General features: G+C 40.1%; 1 protein-coding gene across 3 annotated transcripts in view; it reads left to right on the top strand.

Annotated features, from left to right (window-relative positions):
• The window catches only part of LOC124131325 (neurogenic differentiation factor 6-B-like), a 49,234-nt gene extending 28,812 nt beyond the window's left edge, over positions 1 to 20,422 (top strand). Inside the window, exons 1-2 of one of the 3 annotated variants that reach the window (XM_046494541.2) lie at positions 348 to 697; positions 17,109 to 20,422. In XM_046494541.2, the coding sequence (XP_046350497.1) occupies positions 17,112 to 17,813 (702 nt within the window). In that variant the 5' untranslated portion in view covers positions 348 to 697; positions 17,109 to 17,111 and the 3' untranslated portion in view covers positions 17,814 to 20,422. Of the gene's footprint in view, positions 1 to 347; positions 698 to 8,569; positions 8,697 to 17,108 lie in introns of those variants that run through there. The other 2 variants (XM_046494549.2, XM_046494531.2) reach the window with 2 other exon arrangements.
• Positions 20,423 to 23,254: the final 2,832 nt, after the last annotated feature.

Genomic DNA, 23,254 nt, shown 5'->3' with positions numbered 1-23,254 from the left:
TACGGAGACCTTATACCACGACAATACGAAAGACGAAATCACTTGTCGAGGAGATCACTCATCGAATAAGTCAGTATCGATCGATTGGACAGCGTGGGAGGGGAGGGGGGAGAATGGGGGAGTGATGTCACAACTCTCCATCCTCCCCAGCATAATCTCGGTCTGAAAAATCCCAACGGCCAAATTACTGTGAATGAAGCTGGCGAGTGATTCCGTTTCGATTTAGCTCAGCGCTCACTCCCGCGTGCAGCTTATGATAAACATTAGTGGGAGGGGGAGATTCGCTGGCTGTGGCTACGTCATAAGCAATGTGATTGGCTCAGTCGGGCTGTATTGTTGAGAATGAGGCAACCTGTTGTTTCACTCCAAAATGGTCCTTCTCAATCGGTGTGACATAATTCCCGTTCTAACGTAGCTAACTCGAGCTGCTACCAGCCTTACTGATTTGACGTCACAGCGAACGGGACATGCGATTGGCTTATCGAAGCAGAGAGATCGATTATTAAAATAACACGGGCAAAAGCCGCGTATTAACGGGATATGTGAGTGGCGTTGAATCTGAGGCTTACACTGCTGTGAACGCAGCGAAGACAAGGCTGTGCGAACCATCACTAGTAACTCTGGCTTACCCACACATCCGGAATACCAAGCGCTGGTCGAGGATATTGAGCGGACATTTGACTTTCATAAACCAGAGGTAAGCAATACCGTTGCCTGACAAGCGACATGTGGCTTGTCAAACCACAATGCACATGAGTTCTCTAAGCAAATAACACGTTGATATGAACATGATTTATTGTCAACACAGGTCAACACTCACGTATTATGTTACAATTCGTCTACAAGACGTTACTGTTATCTATATTGAGAGTTGATCGCCCATATCTTATTTTCTTAAATATGCATTAATCTTAAGTGAAAAACATCACTCCATTCATATGTTTAAGTGTCTGGCGAAAAACTTGCTTACTCATGACTTTAACGTTTTTTTAAGCTAGCATAAAGCAAAGGGATGTCAAAACGAATGGTCCCCCGTGTCATGGTTTCCTTTTCATACGCTTGTTCGCTTAATGATTAACCTCCTTCATGAAACATTCCCGTCTATTGCTATCGATGTGTAATTGACAAAGTATAAGTGTGTTATTAACATGGAGCTGAGTGCATTGAAGTGAAATACACACATATACACGACTCCATGCAGCGTGTCTGTGATTCGATGACACACTTTATTCCTGAACAGGCACCACTGCCCCAGGCTAGTGACATAAGACCGCACAGGGTTCATTAAAAGCCGGTCATAGACAACACCATGCTTGTCAGTCATTGGCATGCTATGTACAACCCTTGTGATGCTATTGCACCGTGTTATAGAAAATAGCATATCATATCTACAAAACATATCATGTTTCTGTGATTTCGTATCTGGATACTGAGTGTGATGCTTTCGGTTGAAGAAATTCGCGCTGCGTGGATCTTTGCACGCACTGAATATATTGCCTTTGACAGGTGCTATGTCCAATCGTCAAAACTGGCAGCCACTGGATTAACCTTGCTATAAATACAGTATAACAGCTTCTGTCTCTTGGAGTGTATTAAAGATGTATTGATCAAGTTCGCGAGGGAGGCTCCGGTCTGTTTTATGAGACAAATGTCACATTTATAGCAACATATCCCGTACTGTGAATATGTGCATCTCGTTAAGGCACGGAGCCACTATATCAGTGTAAACTCGCGTGATACAATGAAATTGTATATTAGACGTACATGCTATAGTTATGGTAATAGAACGCATATAAAACACAAGAATTCTTTGACATTGTCAGACGTTATTATAATGAAACGCATAATCCAGTGTCTAATGTCAGGATTGCTTCCTGTTTGAATGGCGTATGCATTCATGGTTTGACTCGCATTAGGAATGTATACCCATTGTGTAACGAGAAAGCACGTACGTGGCGTGTACCGTAGGACAGGTGAAAATGTAGGATGCTCCTGTAACAGCGAATATCTTGACTTATGTGTTACATACCGATCCACGAGACAATTGGAGGTCAAGCACTGAATTCAGGTTGATGAATTGTATGTACCAAACCTGAGAAAAAGTCCGCCTACATGCAGCTCGACTCCCCATCACACAAGCTCAGGTAGTCAACCTGTCAGTTACCGTTATACCGTGTATGTGTGCCACCTTATGGTCCCACAGCTGTAGGGAGGTCGGGTAGCCTAGGGGTTAAAGCTTTCGCTCGTCACGCCGAAGACCCTGGTTCGATTCCCAACATGGGTACAATATGTGAAGCCCATTTCTGGTGTCCCCCGCCGTTATATTGCTGAAAATCTCTCCCATCACACACACGCTCAAAGCAGTCAACCTGCCAGTTACCGTTATACCATGTGTATGTACCACCAATGGTCCTACAGCTCTACCCTCCCATCACACACACGCTCTAGCAGTCAACCTGCCAGTTACCGTTATACCATATATATGTACCACCAATGGTCCTACAGCTCTACCCTCCAATCACACACACGCTCCAGTAGTCAACCTGTCAGTTACCGTTATACCATGTATATGTACCACCAATGGTCCTACAGCTCTACCCTCCAATCACACCAACTCAAGCAGTCAACCTGGCAGTTACCGTTATACCATATATATGTACCACCAATGGTCCTACAGCTCTACCCTCCAATCACACACACGCTCCAGTAGTCAACCTGTCAGTTACCGTTATACCATGTATATGTACCACCAATGGTCCTACAGCTCTACCCTCCAATCACACCAACTCAAGCAGTCAACCTGGCAGTTACCGTTATACCATATATATGTACCACCAATGGTCCTACAGCTCCACCCTCCCATCACACACACGCTCGAGCAGTCAACCTGCCAGTTACCGTTATACCATGTGTATGTACCACCAATGGTCCTACAGCTCTACCCTCCCATCACACACACGCTCGAGCAGTCAGCCTGCCAGTTACCGTTATACCATGTATATGTACCACCAATGGTCCTACAGCTCTACCCTCCGATCACAGCAACTCAAGCAGTCAGCCTGCCAGTTACCGTTATACCATGTGTATGTACCACCAATGGTCCTACAGCTCTACCCTCCCATCACACACACGCTCGAGCAGTCAACCTGCCAGTTACCGTTATACCATATATATGTACCACCAATGGTCCTACAGCTCTACCCTCCGATCCCATCAAACACACGCTCGAGCAGTCAACCTGCCAGTTACCGTTATACCATGTATATGTACCACCAATGGTCCTACAGCTATACCCTCCCATCACACATACGCTCGAGCAGTCAACCTGCCAGTTACCGTTATACCATGTATATGTACCACCAATGGTCCTACAGCTCCACCCTCCCATCACACACACGCTCACGTAGTCAACCTGTCTAATACTGTTATACGCACGCGTGTGATCGCAGATTAAACTGGAAACTGTAGCTCTGGTTTGACATTAATTCTTGCTTCAGCTATTGCACAGGACATTGATACATTGGTAGCAGACTTATTATTTCAATATATCGGACAGCAACCCTCTATGTGAGTATACCTTGGCGTAGAATTGCCGTTGGTTCTTAATTGTTATTGATCAGGTATTTTTCACCATCCCTATCGATTCAAAAGCTGCCCAGCGTTTTATGACCAAGGATTCCACTGATTATCTGTCAAAATTCCGCAGCTTGTTTGTCGAAATGATCCCAGTCCAGCCTACTCGAGTCTCCTGTCAAATCCGCACTGGTGTTGTTTACATCGAAATTGATCAGGCCGTTATCACAGAACCCCCATGGGTTAAGCATAGAAATATGAAATGTGATTGCAATGGGCAACGCTTTGTTTCATCAAAATTACACATTTGTTTGGAGATGGAATTACGATCGCGAGCCATATTAATTTCTAGATGTAATATATTGTTGCCTAATCTATCAAGGCTGAAGTACAGCTTGACATTACAGTAACGATTTAGAAATTTCGCTAAATGCTGAATCAGCAATTTATCAGATCAGCTTTCGTGGCTAATCAGCTTCATCTAAGTTTTCAGTTCTTTGGTGGTTATTTTTATACATATGTTTCATATTTTCACGGGTTCTCTGCTTCAGAGATCGATGATGCAATAGAAGTGATTGTACACGCAAGAGCAGTCGTACCAGACTTGAAACTCTGGTTGCAATGACCTGGCACGGGCTGTTTGAATACCACATGACAAGAATGATTTAACTACAGAACAAATTAACTCCTCACAGCTGCCCGACGTGAACACTTAACTCTGTTCTCCCACATTCAACTCGTGCAATTTTGGTCGTTAGTGATAATTACACTCTGATATGAATATCCAACGTAACCTTCGGATATACCACATGAAGGTCAAACAATGACTATATTATTGTGTATAACACTACTTTCAGCCGCGTGCATATAATTATGGATTTCACGATTGGAAATAATACTTCATGTTAATCAGCATTATTCAACCATAGTGAGTAATACGAGAACAATGTTTTCAGAAGTAGTTGAAATGGAATATGTGATATTATATGAATCAAATATGTATATGTATATACCAGTACGTCTTATTAATATTAAACTGATTCAATCGAGGTTTTGTAATTAACATTGGTTTCCGCAATATTATATTCATGAAACATTTGCGCCAATCCTTGAGTGCTTTGTTTGAGAGATATAAATAGGTGACTCTTTATACAGTTTTATAACATTGAGCTGTTTCAGAGATCGAAATCAATAACACACTAATGGACAGCTTTGAGGCTATTTACAAGCCATACGGCTGAGCTGAGGTTGTTAAGTTTCAAAAACACACCGATTACTCCCTCTTTCGTCATAGTTGAAGCCCATTCTAATGTCAGCTTCCAAACCATCCATCCTTCGCGTGTCATCCCTACAGGCATGACGCAAATCGTTTGAAAATTCATAGACCAGCAAAAGCATCTCAATTGTCAATTTCATGTTGATTTCATCTGTTAACGAATTAGGCTAGTATGAGAAACTGCATGTGTACATGTATGTCTCCCTGACCTACATAAGTTAGAACATGAGCTGTTGTAATCGCTAGCAATCGTTTTCTCGCTTCTCCGGTGTCAAGGAACAGTTTTTGCTAACGCTGTGACAATTCCCAAGAAGTTTAGTCACGTTTTTGCGGAACCTATACGAAGTATATTGCAGCTCATTTCAAAGAAAAACGAAAACCATTCTAAGATTGTTTACCTTCGCTCCTCAAAACATTTGACGGATGTTGTGCAAACGTTAAAAGATAGCATCCTGACCTAGCTACATGCTTGTCAAAAAGTGTTTATTAAACGAGTCGCACATGTGGTCGCTTGGGAATGTTGGAAGCAAGAATTTTGTTTCTTGAGAACAGCCAATGGTATTTTAGATTCTTAAAATGACATTCCATGAAATCTATACCAAAATTAGGGCAGTGTGACCAGCTAACACTGACACATATGTAATATTGATCGACATTCGGCTAGTTGCAATGTACAAGATACAACACATGTCGATATCAGTTGTATAGGTCATGAAATTGTCTGCACATCTTGAACTGTCAGCAAATGACGCGTACATAATTCTGGGATCTTCCAATACAGCGCACCTGCGCTCAGCACACAAGCGTATATGTCCCGTTATATACTAAGGGCTTAACGGTGTTTCGCTCGCTTTGGGGCAGCATGTCATTGTTTGCGCTGGTGCTTCGACAAGTGTTTGTTTTCCACCGACTGTTCTGTGGCCGAGCCTCATTTGATGGACGGGTTGTAATGTACAATATTTCCTACAGCTGTCGAAAATTCACAGTGAGGAAGATTGACAAGATAAATGCTAGCAATGACAGCTGGGGACGTCATTTCTAGAATGTGTGGGCAAAACACCCTGTTATGTTTCGATTAACTGGACATATTTAGGTCTATGGGTCATCAATTTGCTATGTTTGTATTAACTGGATATATTTTGGTCTATGGGTCATCAATTTACTTATTTTGAAATTAAAAGTAGTTCCCTTTTTAAATGTATGGTGTCATGTTTTAATAAAATAATTATTGTGTTTCAGTATTGTTATGGAAATAAAATTAAATTCTGACGATATAAGTGTCTGGCCAAATGTTTTTTGACGACATGCACGACACTGGCTCTTGTTTGCAATAAACACGGTGAAATACAGCTGCTATCTTATCGATGTCATATGCAAAGTTTGTACGTATAGGTTTCACATAAAATGAAAAAAAATATCATCTCTCGTAAAGGGTTTTGTACAACTATGTTACCATGTCTGTATACACGTATGTGTGACGTATGCCTGGCAAGAACACGTGATTGACGTATATGCTACACGTTGTATGCTTGTATTTACATATTTCTGCATGTCGGTGCAAACATGCACACTTACCATCCCAGTACTGCCAGTTTGCAACCTATCTGGATCTGTTGCCTAAGCGTGATAAGGTAAAGGTCATATCCGAGTGCATCAAGACATGCTAATTGTCTGTCAAACATTGCATTTTGACAAGGGAGCAGACAGGTTGAATTCGTGTCATCTGCAATAAACAATGTTGAAGTTTGACGTCGACGTGATGACGAATTCAGTTACACCGACGTCGTTGCAGGTGGGACCTTCGTCATGACCTTGCTTTCAATATTTACTGTTAACGAATCTGGACGAATATGTATTGATAACGAATCTGGACAAATATGTATTGATAACGAATATGGACGAATATGTATTGATAACGAATCTGGACGAATATTTATTGATAACGAATGCGATCATGGCTATGGACTGACTGAAATGTACAGTCAATGATTGACTGAGACATTGGCAACCTGACCGTACTAGCAGATGAAATATCAGATCGGACAGCTGAAATGTACAAGACAATAGAATGAGCCATTGGCGATCTGACCATACCAACTGACCGAGGCATCAGATCGGACTGCAGGAATATACAAGCTAGCAGCATGAACCGCTTATTATCTGACTATGTTCACTGGAAAAGAGATATCGGACTTCTGAATCTTCCGTGTCATCACTGGTTGCCAAGACAACATGTAATGATGCAAAGGCCAAGATGAACTAGCTTCTAAAAAACGCAACTCTTGTAATACATAATTATGTTCGACCTACACACAGTGCTGATATTTACAACCTATAATTCGTAGGTTTCCTGGTTCATAATATACAGTATATGCCCGTTAAGATCCGGTTATTGGTCTTCAGCAACCCATGCTTGCTGTAACGGGCAACGATGCTTGTCGAAGGAGGCGACTAACGGGATCGAGTGGTCAGACTCGCTGACTTGGTTGATGCATGTCATCGTTTCCCAATTGCGTGGATCGATGTTCATGATATCAATGCCTGGATTGTCTGGACCAGACTCGATGATTTAAAGACACCCGTCATAAAGCTGGAATATTGTTGAGTCCGGCGTTAAACAACAAACAAACAAACAAACAAAAACATTGAAATGTACAAGTAAATGACACAAACACGTATCTTACACTTATGCAAATGAGTATACTGAATTTTCATTTGCATGGTTTTATATTGACACTCGGCATATCAGGTGAAAGTCTGTCACATCCTAGGTATGACATGTCTGTTGACAAGGAATCTATTTCCCTGTCTGCAACGTACAACCATGTACATTACACGTTTACTTTGCACTATCACCTCCACACGCGGTGACAGATCTACTATTACACGACTTCTCCCCAGCGCTGCACCATGTGTGCCAGGTCACAGGGGTGTCATGCTATATCAGTCACTGACTTGCTTGCCCCGTTTACCTCAATGTCTAAAGTTAATATGGTTTCAACCCTCAGGACATTCTACATAGTGACATAGTTTTTATGATCATTACAGAAGTTTTGAAGCGGCGCCTGCACACATGTTGTACTAGAGAAGTGGAGATTGATAACTATTTCCTTGTTATGTCTGACGGGCATTCAGGATTAAGATTTTTTCCACAAATTTCCTTTCTTTTTTAACAGCATCGATATCTTTATAATATTTTCAAGATCACATATACCCGTGTGTTTTAATAAGATGTTTGATGTTATGAACATTTTTATATCTAACAATATATTTACATCTAGTCTCTGCAATGAATTTATTTTTACAGAAAACAACAGTTGTTAAATTATAGTTATAAAATATAAAATGGAGCCCAGAGACCTTCTTCATTTTAAGACACTGCAGTCATCTAGACTTGCAAAACATTATAGACTTGCATGGGCTGTATTGGATACATTCGTTTCAGGATCTGTACGGCAGACTAATCTAACAATATCTATATCAATTGAAGCAAAATGGCTGTAGTAAAAGAAAGGGAAGTTTCGAAATATTAACAGTAATAGTTTTCTCATTTTGAAGTAAAATTATCCATCCTCTAAATACCACAGTGCAGCTTGTAATAGCACTCGGAGACTGAAATCAACACGCATGTCAATTTCACTTTTGCGATCGACAACAAATATATATAGCTGTCACTCAGCCTACGAGCCAGATCAATTCTGAGCGTACAGGTGGGAACTCTATTACTAAGTCCGTGCAGTAGGTGCGAGACCAAGCTGAGAGCGAACAGGTGTATGTTGGCTCTACCTACATACGGGCATATTTCATTAATCTACCTACCTGTCAACAAGGCTGTCGCTCTGGAAAGGTAACGTATATCCCTTCATTGCTTCTGCATGGAAACATTACGCGATCTCGCTTGCTATCTGCATTGTATACTGCTGCCAGTCAAGGGGCTGTCATTCGCCATCTGTATACAGTTGTGTGCTGTTTTGTTTTACATCTAGTTGTACATAAGGGTTATGAATTATATTTAAAAATATTATGCTTGTATTTCCGATGATAAGTCAATGTATATATTCATAAAAAGCGAAATCAAGAAAGTAAGGCAAAGGGATAGCAAGGATATGTAGAATATACATCTAAAATGACCAATGATATTTAGCATTTTAATAAAAACAATTATTCAATGGTACTGATGACACTTTGTAATTGTTATTCCACACTATTTGCACCTCATGATTTGAATAAATCCATAATTAATTAGCATAACACAAATTCACATAAAAGTACAATTTTGATTCGAATGTGCCATGTCCAAAATTCATCTTGCGTCACAATATCTTGACAATCAGACATCAATCGATACTGAAACTCAAGCGGGAAGAAAAATATAAAATCACAAACAAAGATAAGAAGATAAGTTTCGAGAGGTCCTGCTGCTCTAACGATATTCACACGCTCACAATGTATAAGAAACAGCGTTCATGTATTACTAGTATGTAGGTCATTACTTTGTGGAGCACGAGCTGTTGTATTTGTGAATTGTATTAATGCAACCTCTTTGTCTTCTCCCGAATGTTCGTACCCTGGTTGGGTCTATATTATAAACTCAAACACGTACAGAATGCTTTGCTATGCTGTCGCATGTCTCTCTTTACAAACCATTGTTATAAGAACTAGTAAATACTACGGAATCTGAACGACATACAAATTTGACAACATGTAAACAGCCTATAAAGTTTGATCTGTAAGACACACAAATATAAACATGATTGCCGCAAATAATATTGTTTGAACAGGACAATTCGCAGTGGTATTCTATGGCCTATATCACACTGACCCACATTTGTCGATGGTCACTGGTCCTGTTTTATGGTGGCGAATCCCGACAGTTATTCGTTCACGATTAGTCAGTTATCAAAACATATTAGCTGTAATCATATGTAGTAAATACAATAAGTATTCATGGTGATATGTGCAATTACCTTTATTATAGTTCTGACAGAGAACAATATACATGTAGGTCACGTTGGAAGCAATTATTTTAAGACTTATGGTATTCTAAACTATTCGATTCAAAATTAAGAATCAGATTCTCGCTATGAATGAATGTATTTGCGTTAATAGAAGGGTCGCGATGATGAACGGAATACATGGTAACCCCACACGCTAACCTATTCAACATCCCTGGAACCCAGATGTGAACAGTGAAACCCCGTTAATACGGACAATACTGGTCTGCATTAACGATTCACGATCACATATCAATGTTCCATCCTTTTACATGGCCGTTCCCAACAATACTTCTTGAAGAAGTGGTGTCCTAACTAAGATGGTCCGGATTGTCGAGGTTCAGTAATTCCTTCACGATTCATGTAGTTCCGCTCGTGGCAATTACCATTGAACATCGTCGAGTTCTCAACATAGAACGAACTGTTCTAACCAGTTCTAATCACTGGGCCCAATTGGTAGGCCACAACACCAATGCAAGCCCTCCCCAAAGAAGGTCTAAAAGCGATGATAAAATCGTCGTTTATTTTTAGAGCTGCGTCCTTCTATTTTGGATGATCGGTGGTAATCTGATTTTGGCAAAATTATTGACAGCCGGTTCTCTTAAGTCTGCCGACCTGGGGTGACCTCGATAAAGGCGAACACCGCTAAAGGGTGCGGTTTGCTAATGGGTCAACTTCTCGATGCTACAAAGTATGAATGCTATTCGCTTATCCTCTTCTGTTGATGCCGTAAGGCGTGCTTCAGCTAATGGATCCCGTCTGCACTGATGGTTCCTGGAGCTGTATAAATACGGTATGGGTCGCCCGAAGGAATCACTATACTTGTTCAGGGCTCATCATCGTCCTCATTGAACATCGTTGACGCCCCAGCCATTAACAAAAGGTGCAAGATCCTATTTTAAGCGTTTTAGGATTGCACTGACATGGGACTGTTTTATGCGCACACTTAAATTTTGCTAGATTATTGTACAACTGCAAAGGTGTTGAAAAAAGTTGAACATATGTGTCGTCATCTATTGACGCACACCACCAATACTTACTCCCAGCTTGAGTACACACAGGTGTGACCTCGTCGGAGATAGCAACAGCGTCAACAGTGACGTGACGGCACTCCGGGAGCAGCGAAGCGTTCCTTGTAATATTGAATCCTTGCATTATTTGTGTTACATCATCAATGATTTGTGATTTTCGCGACCTCCTGGTGTCATCACTGATTCCACTGACCCATCCATATAATTTTCACCGTTATTTCGTCTTTTGCACCCAGTGGAATCTGTTTCGTCGGATAGTCAAGACTTGTTATTCTCTGGTTGACCTCATGCATTTCATAAACTGAAAGGGACATTTCCTACTTGTTTTGCGCCCAAAATCTTCGCACGTGACAAATGCAATTATACAAAATATTTAAATTATTTTTTTAAACATCTTTTTCAACTGAAAATATACAGATCTGACTCAATAGCTTAGTCTGTTCTGATGATCAAAGCGGTGTTCACCAGTGTGGTGAGTGATATGAACTGATAACCCCATGTGACCTCTTATCTGTGTAAATGTTAGAACGGCCGAAATGAGTCATTGAATAATTAATCAATAAGTGTTATTAGTGTCTTGGTGTTATTAGTGTCTGTTTATTAGTGTCAACCTGAAATATGAAACTGGATTACAAAGTCGTAAAAACATTTATTATTCTGTATGGAGCAACGAAGCTGAAAGTTTGAGTTTGTGCAAACGCTTGTGCTTGCAGGGCAGTGACGGTCATTCACATTTGTGACGGACTAAGTAGATTTAACGGCAATCCAATGTTTGCAAATATGTAACCAGGTACATATTTGCGTTGACATAATGATGTTTGAACTGCATTACGTAAAACGCTTTGACATTTAACAACTGTTACCGAAACGTAAGGTACGAGGTGCATCGCATAAATGCTGAAATTAACGTTTCAAGCATTCCATTATCTCGCATGTTTAATCATACCAGCGATATGTATTGATGGGTAGAGAAATAGATGGATGGATGTCAGGATGGATAAACAGAGAGGCGGATGAATGGGTGATGGATGGTGGGGGGTTGATGGTGAGGGATGGATTAACTGAAAAACAGATAGATAGGTGGATAGATAGATAAGTGGACAGATTGTAATAACAGGTTGATGTATAAATGGATAGATGATGGATGTATTATTTGAGGATGGATGAATGGAAGCGGGATTATAGATACACAGATACGCTACACAAGAGGCAGTATGTAACAGCCGCGTGTGTGTATTCTCAGCGAATCACTTTCCCGGCTTCAAATACCACGCCATTCTTAGCTGGAGATGACATGTGTATTTCAAGTTAGACGTTCTCAATTTGATTTTATTCTGATCGGTGGCCAATTACCATTCATCACGAATGTAAACTACTCACAGTGAAATGTCAAGGTTCAGGCTAAACTTGACATTCCTCCCTATTCCCCTTGGTGGTATTGTAGAGAGATTACTGAGGCCTTGTCCACGAACTAACAGCTTATTTGGGGAGAAATACCCTAGATGTTGAATTAAGACAAATTAAAGTCGTTGACTGAATGGAAATAGAGCTTGTTCCAGAGAGGATCGATTGCAGCTGAGGGAAGACTTTTCTTACACCATTCGTCAAATCAAAATGGAACTGTTTGTTTCATTATCAGGGTTCACGATGGTGTTTGCCATACGCCCCCAGTGTCTTACGTCGTAGTAATGCTTCCTTATAGCGTATTGTATTCGTAGTTTGTTTTGTTTTCTATATTTATTGTTTTACGTCGCACTCAGCAATATTCCAGCTATATGGCGGCGACCTGTAAATAATCGAGTCTGGACCAGACATTCCAATGATTGACATCATGAGCATTAATCTATTCAATTAGGATGCAATTGTTCTACTATTATCTAATGAAGGCTATCGCTATGGGAATGACTAGACTCTGATTATATAGGTCGTGTTTCTGTTTATTGATGTCTGTTTACACTCTGTTATTGTTAATGGGGATGCATGTAATTTATAAGCTGATAAAAGTTCAGAAAGAACGATTGAAGACTCTTTGCAGTGTCTATGGCCAAGTATTTAAGTCGTGGTTTGATGAGTTATATGTTTACTGTAACAGACACGTATAAGACAATACGTATGTCAGCTGTAACGCGGACATGTTCACAACAGACGCGTATAAAATGTTACGTATGTCCACAGGAAAAAACACGTGTTACGTACAATACCTATGTTCACAGTAACAGACGCGTATAACATGATACGTATGTCAACAGAAAATCACGTATTACGTGCAATACCTATGTTCACAGTAACAGACGCGTATAACATGTTACGTATGTCAACAGAAAATCACGTATTACGTGCAATACCTATGTTCACAGTAACAGATGCGTATAACATGATACGTATGTCAACAGAAAATCACGTATTACGTGCAATACCTATGTTCACAGTAACAGACGCGTATAACATGTTACGTATGTCAACAGAAAATCACGTATTACGTGCAATACCTATGTTCACAGTAACAGACGCGTATAACATGTTACGTATGTCAACAGAAAATCACGTATTACGTGCAATACCTATGTTCACAGTAACAGACGCGTATAACATGATACGTATGTCAACAGAAAATCACGTATTACGTGCAATACCTATGTTCACAGTAACAGACGCGTATAACATGATACGTATGTCAGATGTAACACGCACATGTAACATTATACGTATGTCCACAGGAAAAAAAAATACGTGTTACGTGCAATACGTATGTTCACAATAACAAACACGTATAACATAATACGTATGTTTGCTTAACAAACGTGTATAAAGTAATGCGTATGTCTACAGTAAGAAATATGTTTACGAATACGTACAAATGCGTCTGACGTAATACATACGTTTATGGTAACAAACACGTGTAACGTAATGCGTATTTCCAACGTAACACGTGTATATCAACTTATGTCCCCAGGTAGCGTTACACGCGTGGTCCCCGTTGCACTTAATGCTACGCCTTCATCAACATTGACAGACACATGTAATGTAGCATCTACTCACAAGTAACCCCTACCATTCCCCCTACTAATTACATTCACCACAAGCAGAGGTTAGTGGTGTGTCGAGCCGGTAGCGTTTCTAGCACCACAATCTTGCATTAATATCTAGTCCACATTAGCAGCGCTTGATTAAGAAGTCTGTTCAAACACAAATGTCAAAGGTATTCTCTATGGCTTGCTTGATAAATACCAGCCCGCTACACAGTGTAAAAAGTGCCTCAACGCCAACGGCTGATCTCTAAGCTATTTCCACAGCAGGAACCAATGCATTGACATCTTTTCATTGGCAACATCAAAGGGCAGTTATTATTTGAATATTCCAAAACGACTTTTAAATCCTATCAACCTGCTCGCTGAATTTTTATGGAGCCGGCTCCCGATTAATTGCCCGATACGCCAAGGTTAAAATAACAGAGCTTTCAGTCATTGCTGATCACCATTGCGATGGAATCAGGAAGGAGGCAGCTTTCCATGGGTCATTTAAAAATAGAGCCGAAGTATTAATAACCTCATTGGGATTGTTTATCTGATGCGTTTTGATAAATCTTAGGGTCGCTGATGTGTCTGTGATTGTGAATAACAAATTAAAAAATGTAATATGAAAACTGATGTGTCTGTGATTGTGAATAACAAATTTAAAAATATAATATGAACTGGGTTTTTAATGATGATTGAGGAAACTGTTTATGAGAGTTCTATGCCTGTTCTGCCATGCGTGATGAGGGAGTAGACCTCGACAATGTGTCTAATGTTCTTCGGCATAACAACAGTGCTATTGTAATAAGTTCAAGTAAATGATTTGACGAAAATAAACTGTTTTCATAAATCTCTGAATGGATCTGTTCTCCGTATCTGAGCACACGCAGCGATGATAACGTACGTTACGGTAATTTCAAGATCTTTGTAGTTTCGACAGTACTGAGGTCGATGTAGGGGATTATATATTCTGATTATGTTTCTTATCATCTGGTGCGGTATGTTCTCATTTTGATATCACCCACGGGAACGCAGCAATCAGATGAACATGGTATAGATCTACACGGTGTATTGAAGCATCATACCCATCCGCTATGGCTTGCACTGTTAACGTATCCGATTTTTATGACGTCAAACCTAACGGAAAATACTATAATAATTTAAGCCTTTCCTCCATGGTCAACACGGGTCTTCCAGCGCAAAGTCGATCGGTCAGTGTGTCCAAGTCGATGGTCAGTCCAGACACTTTGTGGCATTTGCCTGGAGAGCTATGTCCATTCACAGAGTGGTCTGGTGTAACAGACGAACACCTTCACGTAGGCGGTGACATTTAAACCCTCTGCCGCATCGCTTTATATTCGTAGTGATCGATTTGTTTTTCCCAATCCCTATACTTGAAGCAAATAGATCAGAATCAGCTCCCTCTCAAAGAACCCAGCTGCGTTACATTGTTTTTAAGGCAAGGGATCCTGCTATGTCGTGTTAGGCCTGTAGCTTGCATTGTGTAATTCAAAGGCCAGACTTGACTGACGACAAATGTCATCGAAATTGAACAGGCGGTATTTCAGTAACGCTTTGGTGTTTTATTGTAACTGGCCATAATGTTAGAGAATGCATGATTTCATGTCTCATGAGTATATAGTTCTCTCAACGATCGATGGGATGCATGATGGTATGTCTCAAGGGTACATATTTGTCTCAACAAGACGTATGCTTCCACGTTACATTGGTACATTTCTCTCAACAATCATGCCATGCACGATTTTATGTAAAATGCTAACATATGTTTCTCAACGAACGAATGCCGTGTATGTTTTCATGTTTTGTAGCGTGTTTCTCAAAGATCGATCGTATGTCAAACAAAACTGTATGTCTAATGTTAATATTTCCTTCAATGAATTGGGGGGGGGGGGGGGGGGTTGTCTAGTGGTTAAAACGTTCGCTAGAGCCGGGCTCGATTCCCCACATGGGTACAATGTCTGAAGCCAATTTCTGATGTCCCCCGCCGTGATATTGATGGAATATTGCTAAAAGAACCGTAAAACCATACTCACTCACTCAATGAACGGATGGCATAATTAGACTCATACCTGATTAGTTAATAAATATATATCTCTTTGAATGGACACTATGCATGATGTACCGTATTGGTAAATATTCCTTCAACCGGTGACGCTTGTGAATGACATACATGAGTGATTGATAGTTTTCTTACCACACGGGTGTACATTTCACTCAATTGACGTTTGTAGCGTAGTTCATCAATGCCATAGCAGTAGTATATTTCACATGGATACCTATTAGCACTACTTGTGTTACACCGCTAGCATGTTAATTACAAGACCCAGACACTATGTGTCAGTCATCAGCTATCAAGTTGAGGCGCATTGTACATACGGGAAGACTACTAATGTCTTCATAATTACATTTAATTTCTAATTACTCTTGGCTTGTACATATCAGCGGAATGCAATGGTTGCAGTTGCCGAGAGAGCAGATCCTGAATAACAATGTCATGATAAAAAAGCCACTACAATTTTAGCTGGAAATTGCATGTATTTCATTTCCAAGCGCTCCGAGCAAGGACATTTGAAAGACCAATGGCGACTTATAAATATGTTTGTGAGTGTGAACACGAGATGCGTCATTAAAAATAAGACTTTGTGAACACATGCCTGGGGCACTGAATTGTTAGAAAGTTTTTGGTGAACAAAAACTCAGAACTAATTCAAAATGTAATGAGCTGCTTGCCGGCCTCATGACATTTCCAATTATGCGGACCTTGGTTGGAGAAACCAAATTAACTCTGGTTGGAGTGCGAAAACGTTCACGTGCCTTTGGATTTTAAAGCGCCATACTTCTTCAATATGAAACATATCGCTTAGAAGCTATAGAAACCGCGACATTGCCTCCCTTGGCTGCTATCAGAGGATTTTTTAAATCTTTATCTTGTACAGTTATGCAACTCCTTTAATCATGACAAATGGTGGCATCGGTTTTTTTTGCTACCTTGTTCAGATTCAACCTTGACTTTCCCCGTTTGTCATGGTGACGTTTTATCAAATGACTGGTTATAATTATATTCATGACAACCTTTGTATGGTTCGTTGTATGAAGGTTTCTATCAATGCCTTGTTATGGTGTATGTGTGACCTACTTTAGAAACCGATGTCATGTGATCTGTATGACGTATTCTCACTACGATTTCTTATCATTGCAGGTTATGCGTTCTCGAGCGGAGGAAATGAGTAGGAACATAGAATTAGGCATGTCGGACGATATAGCGAGTGAAGATTCTCTGTGGGGCATCACAAGCTTAAAGAACCAGGACTTTGACATGCGTAAACGAGGCACAAAGAGAGACAACCCAAGTTCGCCATCAGATTCCGGAAGTTCCACCAATGAGGAGATCGCTGAGAAGAAGCCGAGAAACACACGCAAAGCAGCGCGGAGGAAAAAGGGAGTTAGTGCCCGCGAAAGAAACCTGCGTCGTCTTGAGAGTAATGAACGGGAAAGGATGAGGATGCACAGTCTCAATGACGCATTCGGAGAACTCCGGGAGGTCATCCCCCACGTTCGTCTTGACCGGAAACTGTCGAAAATCGAGACGCTGACTTTAGCGAAGAATTATATCAAGGCTCTTACTAATGTGATTTGTGAAATGCGTGGAGAAAATCGCCCGTTCACATTCGAGGAGACGGGGGTTGAGAGTAAGTTTAACGATCTTGAATATGAGGATGAGGATGACGACAACATGAGTAGTGTTAATAGTGCATCCGGTAAAACACGTTCATGTAACGAGCTGGACACTGAACCCATGCAGGGTATGGACGGAGATGTTGATGTCTCAGACAATGGCAATTCGCATGAACTACAGGAAGACGATGAGCTAGAAAACGTCCACTTCCCTGTCACAGAAGTTTAAACTTTCATCATCAAAGTGATTGGCCAGTGCCATCGGCCGAACTAGCTCATCCAACATTGTGACTCTTCCAAATAAATCCTTTTTCAAATCTGCTGGAGTACCTTTTTGTGAAAATCAAATGAGATCATCACGTGCCGGAGACAAATTACAAGGGAGCTTCACGGTCCACAAGATAGCTAACAGGAGCATCGCGTTGTGGCGCGAGAGCATCATGTTGGTGAAAATCAAACGGAGCAATACCTTACCTAGACTCTATCGTGTTACTCGTGACATAAAATACGCAGTATAAAGGTAAGAGCTGCCAGATGAGCTGCAAGATGAGCTGCTGTGTGGGCAGCCATCACAACGTGGACTCAATTCAAAATGGACAAAGCCTTTATTTTGAAAAAGAAGATCATTGTTCAGATTATTTTTCAAATACGCTAGTGTACATTTATCTATGGATATTGTTTTGACCAATTGTTATTTTCAGATAAGACGATTGTAAGTATTCTTTTTGTCTGTCTGGGAAAGGGCCACAGTAATATTAGAGGATATGTGCATTGGCATTGCCTTTCAAAATGCATGCATTTCATTCATTGTTTGTAGCTTACGCTTTTCATAATAGAATTTTAATCATAAAATCTCCTGTCATTCCATCGGTATGTTCACCTCGTTTTGAAATGCCTGGGTCATAATTGACAAAAGAAGTCATTTATTTTTTCAGCATATTTTCAGATTACATTTCAGTGTATAAGAGTGGGTTAGGATCCAATGTTGTGTATATTTGAAACTGACAACTGTTGTACATTTCAATACTCATGTTTGTAAGATAATTCTTAGATTACCTTGTAGTATTGCCATCATCATAACCACTGTCGTTCTAACTCTTCGACTCTCGTTCTTTCAGCAATGAGTACATGTTCATAAATACAGGTCATATAACTTATTTCCATTATAAAATAATGTATACGACACTGACATAAGGGAGTTAACTCTGCTCACCTCATCTGGTGCCCCTATAACATCGTTATCTTTGAACTTGGTGTCTATTCCAATCAGATGAATATATTTATTGAATCTATTCTTTTACTCAATAAAACGAAACTATTTTGTTAAAGTGTTGTCTTAGAGTCGTTGTATAAGGCCACAAGAAATTCATTTTCTTTATGGTTCGTTAAATGAGGAATGGTTTTAACATAATTATTCCCAAGATTTTTTATGTTTTCTCACATGATATGTTAATGTCCCATAAACTAATAGATGATCTACATGGATCATCAATGATTCGATAATACTGGGCTTAAGGCTTTGTCTTTGTGCTGAGATTTGTTTTGATCTTGCATATTTTTACATCTCTATATTTGGCTAATTCAGTTGCTCAAAATACGAATACCTGGTCAGAAATTAACTACCAAAAAGGGGATGGCGAGATTTAAAAAAATAACTGATGTATTTGTTGTGGCCTAATCAATTGTTTCAAACCTATAACGTCCTGCATAAAAACAAGACACTAGTAATAGTAGTTTTGGTTCACCTTTGGATCATGAAACAATGGTGGCATCTCCTCGTGGTGCACTGACGAATCACATTCCGATAAGCTCCGAAATCATTAAGGTCACAAAATCAATAGAATATAATCTGATGCTCCATAACGGGTTCTTGCTGGAGACTGTAGTCAATTTCGACGCTGAGTCTGGTCACGCTGTTTTTTAACTCTCTTCCAATTTCTCTACATCAGACACCAGGCTTCATACAAGCCGGAACGCCACTTCTCTCAATAAGTTATAATGAAGTTCTAGAACCACATTTCTGAAACTGATATATGCTGGAAACAATGCCGATGTGTATGAAGCGAAAAGATTTTAAGTTTTCAAGCTTCTTAATACATATTGATTTGATAAAACCAGCCAAGTTATTTACTTTGATGATCAAGTTTTTAAAATGTTCTTTGAAAAGAAACCTATGTCTCAATATCCGTTCGAAGCTAATCTGATATAGCCTTTTATCTCAGCCGTGGAACACTTTCAGGATTATTATTCAGTCTTCCCCACGCTGTGATAACGAAGTAAACTGTCGTTTCCAATCACGTCTCCCGATACTGGAACTATTTTTTTATTCAAGATCATTAGTTTCAGTTTCTTAAAGAAGAAAGAGACAGTGTTTCAGGATGAAAGATGAAAAACAATCGTTCAATCCATAGCAATAAGAAATTATTCTGATTTGGGTTTCAATAATTTTATTATACTCTTTCGAACGAAGGCTTTAATCAATATGATTTATTATTAGTTTTCTTCCCACTACTATATTCCCACAGGCTTACGTCTTATCGTATTGTGACAAATTACTGGGTTGTTGCAGCCACGAACTATGTTCACCGTCCTCAAACATCCCCAAGGCCACAGAATCTCATAACACATTTATGATTCATTTTAAGACAAGATTATGTCCCTTTTACTATCAGACTTGTCGTGTCTTAAGACGTTCCGGCGTTTTAATAGACTTTCATAGGTACAAGCTTAGTCGTGTTTCTAAGGCCTACGTGTGACTCTTCGAGGACTATAATTACATGCTATTACCCATACAACAACTTCCACTTCTTTACATAGCCATTGTACGTCAGACGTAAAGACGTAAATTCTACTCGGTTGGTCGACGTCGTCGCGGGGTCCTAAACGGCTTAAAAACTGCGGCAGATGCGAATTTATTGACTCCAACTGTCAGACCTTTGCCCGAGCACACACGGTCCTCAATATTGTGCTTGTTGATAAGACCAAAAACAATTTTCATAGCGACTCGTAAGCCGGTGAAGGATACTCATGATGAACGGCATGGCTCGATGATCGAACGTGTTGTCCAAACGCGACCTACTCGAATGAAGCATGCAAATTTACGCTTATTAAGAACTCCACTCAGCGACTCTCGTTTGATATGCTCAGTGAGTCCTCGAAAGGAAGGGAAATTTGCTTTAACAAATCCTACGCAAAATTCAATATCGGATCGATAGAGTTATTACAGATAGACATGCAATAAGGTGCCTTGTAATTCAGTGAAAGCGACCTTTTCTCTCACTCATCCGCTACACGATAATGCTGAGCGTGTCTCGTTCGTTAAGAAGCCGATATGCTTCCCTTCTACTATAAATACCCGTCTTGTGATTTATGGCGTTATTGTCAGTAATTGCATGATTAACAAAAACCATACATAATTCTTGAGATGAAAGGCACTCCATCAGCATGGCGACGAATTACGAATTCACTTTACCATGTTGGTGTATTGGCGACCAAAGCGTTTACGATCTGACAACGAACTTGTAGCGCCGTTTATAGGATTTGCAACGTTGGATCCATCCCGCCACCGTCTACCTTGTGACGTAAAACGCCAAGCCTACTCGTGTCCGAGATGGGTCAGGTTACATCAATGTTTGCGTGAAGCGCGGGGACTGGGGGTCATGACTTTGTCCGCTAGAGATTGTCATGGGACATCATTGTCCGTGCAGCATGCCTCGTGTTTATTCTAGTTCTCGGTGTCTATTGCGTAAAGACCATTGATTCCACCAGCGCCGTGGTTTCCATTCTTGTAATGATTTTATGCCCTGGCATGATTAGATTTCATAAAAACCATCACGAGAAATTAGATCTATTGAACCAAACACTTTCGGCCAATGGAATTTATTCCTTGGGAATATAATTCAGTTTCAGCATAAAGGTCAATATTCAGAACTTAAGCATAATCAGTAATATATTGAGCTTACCAGTTTGTACCAGTGTTCATATCCCACGTAAGCATTATTTACCACGTCCAATTCAGAAATTTAGACGTTATTTGAGAATATTCCTTCCAAATGAATGACCTACCGTTATTTAATAGACGTCGAAGACGTCTAATTTTTTTCAAAAGATTTCCCAAAAGACTTGAAGTAATTCACTTCCCAACAGTACCTATGCGCTATAATAGAATATTCTGCAAGGCTCCTGTGACGTCTAGCGTCCAGCATGGTCAATATCAATTAGTTCAGTGACCACGCATACCCAGAGAAGCTGATGACCACACTACAGTTCTTGACCACTAGTGGCCATCCTAATTCTATAGCATCGCTGTCATGAGGTCTAGCTGGCGTTGTTTGATGACGGGCAGTTTCCTTCATATTGATTGTCTGCTAGTTATGTATGGCAGATCCCTACGAGCTCCGTTATGGGACAAATACACATGCCATCTGGCTCAGTCGCAATACGTTTCATCGAGATATTCGGTTAATGTTTTGGCGTGTAATAAAGCAGTGTTTCTCGTTTTGACTATTAAAAACCGTGCGTGGGCCGTAGCCTGTTTGATCACAGTAGTCCCTGCTAGATCTTTATAGTCGCTATACATAAAGAGACTTAAATGTCGTTACTCAACCCTAAAATGTGAGTTCAAGTGGACATGAAGGTTTCGATTTGTAGTCCCCAAAACACGATGACGTAAATCTTCATCAGCAAACTCAGGGACATTTTGCAAATGGCTACGCTGTTTATTTTTCTTGTAAAATAAATAAAATTTGTTATCCGATCCACTTTTGTGAACTTTCCTGTTTGATTGAAGTTTGATAGACATTCACCCGAAACCGAGCTGTTTTTATTATCTGGAAACACTTTGTGAAGTGTCTGTTTCTATTTTAGGAACCGACAAACTGGCACTTAAACCATTAATGTTTTTCCCAAGAATTGGGAGATGTCCCATCGCGCTGTTATTTATGTTTCTTGAATTTAAAAAATCTAAAAGTGAGTTAAGCAGTAATTGACTGGGGAAAAGACATCTTCCCCTATAGGAAAGCCCTTTCTCCTCGAGCTAGCGTAAAGTTCAATTATTAGTTTAACGTGTTCTTAAGCGCTCTCCTTTATGTCAAGTATGAACACGTGGGTGCCGCATCACAAATCGATGGATAAATAGTTGATCTTAAGCCAGGCCCAACCTTCCGACCCACTGGGTAAATATTACTGTGTGGGGGTTGCGAAATTGACATAGCTCCTTTCAATTTTGTTCCACTCTTCCGAATTTGATCCCCCCCCCCCCCCCCCCCCCCCCCCCATTGTGTATAGTGTATATCGTGTTTCACCAGTGAAGAGAGCTATCTGAAATGAATATGAATCATTATTGCCGTTTTTAATAACATACCAGCTCTTTGTCGTATGAAGGCTTTACAAATACGACAAAGGATTCCTACAGTACTAGCATAGAATAATATTTCTGGCGTAACGTTCGTTGACAATTGTGACGTATTATTAACGAGATAGATACATTTTCATAGGGCTATTAATAACAACGTGACCATTGTCTCCTATCAGTGCTATGTATCAGTCTGATGCCGTTGTCATAGAAAAGGATTAGAATAACTTAAGCAATCTGTTTCGAATAACAATTTATTTTCCGCACGTCATTGTCAAAATCAGTAATATCTTAGAAATACGTTGTCCAACCGACTA

This window comes from Haliotis rufescens, unplaced genomic scaffold (assembly GCF_023055435.1).
Source record: "Haliotis rufescens isolate VD_foot unplaced genomic scaffold, xgHalRufe1.0.p SCAF_20, whole genome shotgun sequence".
NCBI classification, from domain to species: domain Eukaryota; kingdom Metazoa; phylum Mollusca; class Gastropoda; order Lepetellida; family Haliotidae; genus Haliotis; species Haliotis rufescens.
The sequence above is the reverse complement of the archived record's forward strand: the minus strand, read 5'-3'. Positions and strand labels throughout refer to the sequence as shown.